The sequence below is a fragment of the Martes martes genome (genome assembly GCF_963455335.1).
Source record: "Martes martes genome assembly, chromosome: 1".
NCBI lineage: Eukaryota > Metazoa > Chordata > Mammalia > Carnivora > Mustelidae > Martes > Martes martes.
In genome coordinates this window covers 204,793,566-204,803,022 of record NC_137888.1, presented here as the reverse complement: position 1 = coordinate 204,803,022, position 9,457 = coordinate 204,793,566, and the positions used below count along the sequence as shown (strand labels likewise).

General features: G+C 40.8%; 1 protein-coding gene across 1 annotated transcript; it reads right to left on the bottom strand.

Moving 5' to 3' along the window:
- Positions 1-930, bottom strand: LOC308356883 (olfactory receptor 10H4-like; the record flags this gene model as incomplete). The annotated part of the gene is made up of 1 exon (XM_080826220.1): positions 1-930. One exon carries the CDS (start codon positions 928-930, stop codon positions 1-3), a length of 930 nt encoding a protein of 309 aa, XP_080682346.1.
- Between the last annotated feature and the right edge of the window lie 8,527 nt (positions 931-9,457).

The following is a 9,457-nucleotide window of genomic DNA, read 5'->3' as shown; positions in this document are numbered from 1 at the left end:
TCAGGAATTTAGGGAACTGAATTTTCTCTGGAAGCTTTTCTTTATGGCATTCTTGAGCTCCTTATTCCTGAGGCTGAAAATGATTGGGCTGAGAAAGGGAGTGAAGACTATATAGGTGGTGGCCATCAGAGTGTTACTGTCCAAAGAATGGGAGCCCTTGGGCTTGAGGTAGATAGTAGAGGCAAAACCATAGTGCACAATGACCACAGTGAGGTGGGACACACATGTGGAGAAGGTCTTGTGCCTGCCTTCAGCTGAGGGGATCCTCAATATGGTGGCCACAATGAAGACATAGGAGAGAACGATGAGGAATAAACACCCCATCAGAGCTGTGACACACACCAGGATCACACCCAAGGTGACGGAAGATGTCTCCTTCCCACAGGCCAGCTTTAGGAGGGAAAGCACATGGCAGGCAAAATGGTGTATCACATTAGACCCACAGAAAGTGAGATGAAAAACTATCAGGGTCACCATCATCCCCATGACTGAGCCACCAGCCCAGGTCCAGGACACCAGACGGGCACAGGTGTGGGTACTCATGAGCACATTGTAGCGCAGGGGGTGGCAGATGGCCACGTAGCGGTCATAGCCCATGATCATGAGCAGGAAGGAGTGGGTGAAGCCGAATGTAAAGGAGAAGAACATCTGGCTGGCACAGGCCACAAAGGTGATGGTGTGGCGGGTTGAGAGCATGTCAATCAGCATGCGAGGTGTGAGAGTAACAGTGAACAGAATCTCTGAGGTGGACAGAGCACACAGAAAGAGGTACATGGGTGTGTGCAGGCTGTGCTCACTCCACACAGTGGCCATGATGATCAGGTTCCCCAGCAACGTGAACAGGTACATCAGCAGGTACAGCAAGAAGAAGGCAGGCAGAAGATGCGGTGGGAAGGTGGAGAAGCCCACGAGGATGAATTCATACACCATGCTATAGTTCTGACCAGCCACAGATGCTGCATCTTGTGAGATCAAAAAGATATGAAGTTATACAGTTTATCCCATGAAGGACAAGGAGGAGTCAGCATCAGAAAACCCTAATGAATTGTTGAACACTACATCAAAATCTAATGATAATATGTTGGCTAACTGAACATAAAAAGAAAAAAAAAAAAGAAAACCTACCATGTGATTAGTCACATGAATATACCAAAAAGTAAATGTCATATAATTATATCAATGGGCAGCAATACTGGCTTACTAAATTTAAGTGCCTATTTATGATTTTAAAAATTGATATGTAATTGACATATAATTGTATTATTTTAGATATATGGCATAATGATTAACATATGCACATATCATAAAGATTTTTTAAAAGTTATTTCTCCTGAAAAGTTATTTCCTGAAACCAACAGAGTTTTTCTTAAGTAACCAGGAATATATACTGCAAAACTAGCAAATAATACATGAAGTGGGAAACTACTAATGCATTATTTTAGAATCAGAAAAAAGCCAAGGTTACTCACTGTTTCTGCTGGTCATTAGCTGGGCACTGAAAGTCTGGAATGGTACTTTGAGGAAAGATACAAAAAGAAGGAATATCAAGATTGGAAGGGAGGAGATGTGATCATCTACCTAGAAATGTAAAAGAATGAGGGCAGAATATATTAGAGCAAAGAAAGAACACATGCTGTGGAGGGTTAGATAAACTTTCCAAATTCACAGCATTTCCCATAGAATTACTCCCATAATAATCATGCAAAACATAGACTATAAGAAAAAAGGAAGATAACATTACCATTAGTGACAGAAGCTATAATGAACACCTCTCAAACATTTTGGTTTCAGTATTTCTTTTTTTTTTTTCTCTTGAGATTTTATTTATTTACTTGAGAGAGAGCAAGAAAGACAGCATGAGTGGTGGAAGGTCAGAGGGGCAGAAGGAGAAGCAGACTCCCCACTGAGCACGGAGCTTGATGTGGGGCTCCATCCTGGGACTCTGGGATCATGACCTGAGCCAAAGGCAGACACTTATTCAACTGAGCCACCGAGGCACCCCTGGCCTCTAGATTTCTTTATGCCTAAAAACTATTGAGTCCCCTGAGGGCTTTTGTTTGGTGGAGTTATAACTTTCCATTATTACCATATTAATAATTAAAACTGAGATTCTTTGAAAATATTTAGTTATTAACACATTAAAAGAACAACAATCAAACTTTGATTCAGGCTAAAGGAACAATCAATATTATGTTAATATAAGTAATGTTTTAGGAAAGTAACTGCATTTTAAAAACTCATTTAGTGATAAATTTGGCTTTGTTTTACAATTTAGCAAATTTGTCCAATTTTGGCTGGATGGAAGACAAGATGATGCTTGTAACTGCTTCTTCATTCAGCTTGTGGCTATATACAGTTTTAGGTGAAGGATTTAACAGAAATACATTCTCTCCTTCATTGAAAAAGTGAGGACATTATGGCCCTCCAGAAGGGTCTCCAGGACTCCAGGGTCCTCATATCACACACTATGGTAGCCTCCGTTATAAAACTTCTAGGAATGAAAATGAACTCTTGGGACTTCATCAAGATAAGAAGCTTCTACACAATTGCTTTGTAAAGCAATTGTCCAGTCAACTCTATTGTGAGTAACAGTGGAGAGTATTTTTGGAATTGAGGGGTTCAGTAGTTGCTTAATATAAAATTGGACACTAGTAGAAAATTTTTACTTGTGTAAGGCATTTGATTAAAGCATCAGTATCTTTCTTTCATGTCTGCTATGTTTCTGCTAAGGTGACCAGGGAATTCCAATGGAAAGCACATCAGACAAAGAATAGAGTGGATTATATTCTGTATCTGGTGTAATTGACTAGTTGTGTTTAAATGTGCTGGCTCTTTTGCTAATTTAAATCTTAGTGTGTCTACTTGGAGATGTAAAAATGAATAAACTATATTTTAAGATGAAATACTAAAAAACATTGAGATTGTGTGGAATAAAGAAAACATTTTTTCTTATAAAAAAAAAAAAAGAAGCTTCTACACAGCAAAGGAAACAGTCAACAAAACAAAAAGGCAACCCAGGGAGTGGGAGAAGATATTTGCAAATGACATTACAGACAAAGGGCTGATATCCAAGATCTATAAAGAACTCCTCAAACTCAACCCCCAAAAAACAAATAATCAAGTCAAAATATGGGCAGAAGACATGAACAGACACTTCTCCAGTGAAGACATATGAATGGCTAACAGACACATGAAAAAATGTTCATCATAATTAACCATCAGTGAAATTCAAATCAAAGCCACATTGAGATACCACCACACACAAGTTAGAATTGTAGTAGGTATCAAGGAGGGCACATATTGCATGGAACACTGGGCATGGTGCATAAGCAATGAATCTTGGCATACTGAAAAAATTAAAAAAAAAGAATGGCAAAGATTAACAAGGCAAGAAACAACAAATGTTGGAGAGGTTGTGGAGAAAGGGGAACCCTCATAAACTGTTGGTGAGAATGCAAGTTGGTGCAACCACTTTGGAAAACAGTGTAAAGATTCCTCAAAAAATTAAAGATAGAGCTACCTTATGACCTAGCAATTGCACTACTGGGCATTTACCCCAAAGATACAGATGAAGGGCCATATGTACCCCAATGTTCATAGCAATATCCACAATAGCTAAACTGTGGAAAGAGCTGAGATCCTCTTCAACAGACGAATGGATAAAGATGTAGTCTATATATACAGTGGAACTCAGCCATCAGAAAGGGTGAATACCCAACTTTTGCATCACCATGGGTGGGACTGGAGCAGATTATGCTGAGTGAAATAAGTCAAGCAGAGAAAGCCAGTTATCATATGGTTTCTTTTACTTGTGGAACATAAGGAATAGCATGAAAGACATTAGGAGAAGGAAGGGAAAAATGAAGGGGGCAAACTGGAGGGGGAGATGAACCATGAGAGACTGTGGACTCTGAGAAACAAACTGAGGGTTTTAGAGAGGAGGCAGGTGAGAGGGGTGGGTTGGCCCAGTGATGGGTATTAAGGAGAGCATATATTGCATGGAGTGCTGGGTGATATACATAAACAAGGAATCTTGGAACACTACATCAAAAACTAATGATGTACTGTACTGTATGGTGACTAACATAACATAAAAAATAAAAAAGAAAACATCTAGGAATTAAGTAAACACAAGCAATATCTCCAAGGGAAGACTTTTTAACCACTGATAGATATGAAGAAGACGATCTGGATACAGGGAAGATACAGAAACCAATGTGCTCTCTTGGATGAGATGAGTTAATATAGCAGTTATGTCAGTTCTTTCCCAAATTATACTCAGTGCAACTGCATTTACAATTTAAGAAGTTAAATTTAAGTACTATCTTAAACCTCCTTCTGAAAAATAAAGTCATTGAAAAGCTATACAGGTATTCTAAAAATGGAGTATATGTGGGGCACCTGGATGACTCAGTTGGTTGAGCATCAGACTCTTGATTTCAGCTCAGTCATGATGCCAGGGTGCTGGGATCAAGCCCCAGTCCATCTCCCTGCTCCATGATCATTGGGGGGTGCATTCTCTCTCTCTCTCTCTCTCTCTCTCTCTCAAATAAGTAAATAAATATAAAATTTTTTAAGAATATAAAGTAAATAAAAATGGAATACACAAGAGAGATAGAGAGATATCTCTCCTGGTATTGAGACTCACATTAGACTTGTAATCATTTACAAAATTGTCAGCCTGGAACAGATATATATCACAAGCATGATACACAGATCACACTGGTTGGATACCTCAGAAATACCCCTGCTCAATTCAAAACTCCTCAAACTCAATACACACAAAACAGACAATCATATTAAAAAATGGGCAGAAGATATGAACAGACACTTCTCCAAATGAAGACATACAAATGGCTAAAAGACACATGAAAAAATGTTCATTATCACTAGCCATCAGGGAGATTCAAATCAAAACCACATTGAGATGCCACCTTACACCAGTTAGAATGTCCAAAATTAGCAAGACAGGAAACAACGTGTGTTGGAGAGGATGTGGAGAAAGGGGAACCCTCTTCCACTGTTGGTGGGAATGCAAACTGGTGCAGCCACTTTGGAGAACAGTGTGGAGATTCCTCAAGAAGTTAAAAATAGAGCTTCCCTATGACCCTGCAATTGCACTCCTGGGTATTTACCCCAAAGATACAGATGTAGTGAAAAGAAGGGCCATCTGCACCCCAATGTTTATAGCAACAATGGCCACGGTCGCCAAACTGTGGAAAGAACCAAGATGCCCTTCAATGGACGAATGGATAAGGAAGATGTGGTCCATACACACTATGGAGTATTATGCCTCCATCAGAAAGGACGAATACCCAACTTTTGTAGCAACATGGACAGGACTGGAAGAGATTATGCTGAGTGAAATAAGTCAAACAGAGAGAGTCAAGTATCATATGGTTTCACTTATTTGTGGAGCATAACAAATAATATGGAGGACAAGGGTAGATGGAGAGGAGAAGGGAGTTGAGGGAAATTGGAAGGGGAGGTGAACCATGAGAGACTATGGACTCTGAAAAACAACCTGAGGGTTTTGAAGGGGCGGGGGGGTGGGAGGTAGGGGGAACCAGGTGGTGGGTATTAGGGAGGGCACAGATTGCATGGAGCACTGGGTGTGGTGAAAAAACAATGAATACTGTTACACTGAAAATAAATAAAAAATTTTTAAAAAAGAAGTTATATATATATATATATATATATATATATATATCTATATATATATATATATATCCAATAGGTGTTTAAGGTGGGAGCACAAAATCAAATGGAAAAAATGGATTGCTTCTGGTTTGTGGTGGAAGAACTTGTGATTTTATGAAGTGGTGCACATCTGAATTCCTGCCCAACACTGCAGGCAAAGGTGGAAACCGGATGGATTTCACCCATCGAAGGAAATATGAAGTCAGCAAGAGAAGGTGCAGGAGAATAACTTTGTGATCTAGGAGTGAAGAAGGAGTTATTAAACAAACCTCAAAAGCATGAATGTTAAAGTAATTTTAGAAAGACAAGAAATGTTTAGATCCATGTTTTCTATATGAAGGAGTATTTGAATTTTATAAACATATCTTCTGTAAAGTGTTGATGCCATTCTCAGTAAATAAATGTTAGTTGCTTAGAAAAAGAAACAGACATGAAAGCTTCCCCAAGGAATTTGTTCAACAAAAGATATCCAGGATCCATGAACAGGCAGGTGGAAATTGGGAAAAGAATCTTTGCATTATTGAAAATTGGCCAGGAAATGCTATCTAGAATAAATAAGAAACCAGTGGCATTCAGAAGAAGAGAACTCAATGCAGAAATGAGTCAAGGACATAAGCAGAAAACTTACAGAAGGAGTTTCACAGACACAGGAAAGGATGGTTTTAAGACAAGAAAAGGACAGTGGAAAATGATCATGGACATTCACTGTATATCCATTCATTTTCCCAGATTAGAAAGTACCCAATGTCAATCGATTTTGATTATTTTAAATTTATGGGGAGAAAGCAGTCTTCATGGCTTGCTGGTGAGAACTGAGAATTGAGAACCACAGACTTCACTTGCTCTGTGTACCAGCACACGTATCCCTAAGAATCTATCTCAATTGCTCACACCTGTTCTGAAGGAGGCATGTCAGAAGATGTTTCAGTAGTATTTCCTGAAGTTGGGAAATGGACCAGGCTGCTTGGGAACCATAAAGTGGAACAGGGAAGGTCACTTGGGCTGGATGCAACAACTGGAGCCCCAGGTAGAACTTCATTGCACACACAGCAGTATAAAGGATCCTGTGAAATGATCTTGAGTAAATGAAGCTAAAGCAGATGAACATTCAAGCATAATTCCATCAGGCACATGAAAATTAGAGCACCTGAAACTATTCTGGATGATGTTGTAATGGTGTGTACAAGTCACTATACATTTGCCAAAACACAAGAATTGTGTAACATAGACAGTGAACGCTAATGATCTGTGGGCTGAGTTAATAATGTAACCATATTTGTTCACCAACTAGAACAAATGGACCACAAGAATACCAGATTGTACAAGGCTTAGCAAAATCCCTGGCCTCCACTCACCAAATGCCAGTAGCATCCCTTCCCTCCCCATGAGCTCTGACAACTAAAGGGGCCTACAGACATGTACAAACATTTCCTGTGTGTGTGTGCATGTGTGTGTGTGCACGCATGTGCACAGAATCTGCCCCAAACAAGACTGCAGAGCTAGAAGCTGCAGAGGTCACTATGTTGGGTAAGTCACAGGATCCGAATGGGCAGCCCAAGAGGACTCCCAGCAGCTACCCAAGGCTAAGAGTCTGTCTTATGTGACATAAGACCCTTCTCCTAGACCCTGTCCCCATCCAGAGTCTGGGCCTTGCTTCCCACAACTGTATGAGTATTGTCACCTACCCTGTCCTTCCTGGTCCCCTCAGTCTGGGCTGCCTCTTCCAGGAAGCAGCCAGCAGGGGAGGATAGAAGAATCTCTCCTGCCTTCTGTCAGCAGCACATAGGGGGCAGGTGTGGTGCCAGACCTCAAGGTTCCTGGAACTGATGCTGTGTGCTTTACCCCTGCTGCAGCATCCCAGGAGGCTGCTCCCCAGGGCCTGCCTGGGACACCAACCTGTAAGGCTTCCCTCAGGGTATGGAGTGGCCAGGAGGATCATCAGAAGGCCTCCAGGGGCTTGTGTCCTCTACTTCTTCCTCCAACAGCCTGACATAACCAAGGCTCACTGCTGTCTCTATCTGTCCAGTCAGCCCCAACCCCTGCTGAGGACTAGGAGTTTTGGGAGAGACAGGACTGGATTAGATGCCCTCAACAATTTGGGGTCAGGGCAGGGTTAGAGGGAAGGCAGGAGTTGGAGTAGCCCAGAGTGGGAATCCAGGGCTCTGCCCTGGGGTTGAGGCAGCTGGAAGACTTCTGAGAATAAGGGTAATTTAGAGCTGGGTCTTGGAAAGTCACTTCTCTTGGTCAGTAGAAATGTTTAGTATCTTCTGACCAAACTGGATAGCCCTACTTCGTCTTGTGGTTAAGTTCTTCCCTATCCTTGTTTTCCTGGTGGTCCAAGTCAAAGAGGCTACATTAACATCTGCCTCTCAGTGATATACTCAAACTAATATTTGGTCTCTTGTGTGTCTTTGTTCACTGACCCTCTGATGAGAGTCTTTGTATGCTCACAAGATGACTGGTGGCTGTGGGTTTAATGTTACAACACACCTTCTGCCTCCAACTCTTATATCTGGCCTCACCTTTGAGTAATAGTTTAGATTCACAGAAGGCCCCTTTCCTTGATCTCCAGACATATGCTTTCCTAAACCCCAGCATGGGAGTCAGACAGACTTAAATTTCCATGGGACCCCTTCACTCATGTATTGTGTGACCTCCACCAACATTTCTCATCCACATAAAAGGGGTACACACACCCTTGATCTCGTGTTGCACCATCTTGAGATATCATCATGACTACAACACATCCCCCAGATAGATTCAAGTAAAACACAGGAATGAGAAATTGATGGTTTTTTTTAAAGTAATGTGGGGAAAGGGAAAATAATTTCCATAACATGTCACCATCCTTTAATAACATTACCATCCTTTATGTTCTAACCTAAGCATGAATGCTTTCCCCCTTCTAGCCCTCATTTCTCTCTGTCTCCATCCTTCTACCTCTGGTCCCTTCCTCTATCATTCTCTCTTCCCTCTCCCTCTTCCCTGTTACAAACCTCTTCTTCTTCTTCATTCCTTTCCCAGATTCTGTATCATATCCAATTTTTTTTTGCAAATTTCTGTTCAGATCAGTTTAAAGGACTCCCATCCCACTAGTTCATTCTCTCTCTTTTTATCTCACTCTTTCTCTCCCTCCATTTCTTCACATTACTAAACTCTTAAGATAGAAAATCTCCCTTAGGTTCTATCTTTTCCAAAGAAAGGAGCAATTATAAATAGTAAACCATCTTCCAGGAGACAGATAGTTTATTTTCCTTAGTGTGTTTGTTATAATTTAAAAGACAGTACTATATATTCAGAATGTAAATGGGCTAAATGACCCAATCAAAAGACACAAGTTATCAGATTGGATAAAAAAGCAAGACCCATCAATATGCTGTCTACAGGAGACTCATTTTATTTTATTTTTTTTTTAAGATTTTGTTTATTTATTTGACAGACAGAGATCACAAGTAGGCAGAGAAGCAGGCAGAGAGAGAGGAGGAAGCGGGCTCCCTGCTGAGCAGAGAGCTCGACACGGGGCTCGATCCCAGGACCCTGAAATCATGACCTGAGCTGAAGGCAGAGGCTTTAATCCACTAAGCCACCCAGACGCCCCCAGGAGACTCATTTTAGACCCAAAGACACCTCCAGGTTGAAAGTGAAGGGGTGGAAAGTGATTTATCATGCTAATGGGCATCAAAAGAAAGCTGGGTGGCAATCCTTATATCAGACAAATCAGATTTTTTTTTAAAGATTTTATTTATTTACTTGACAG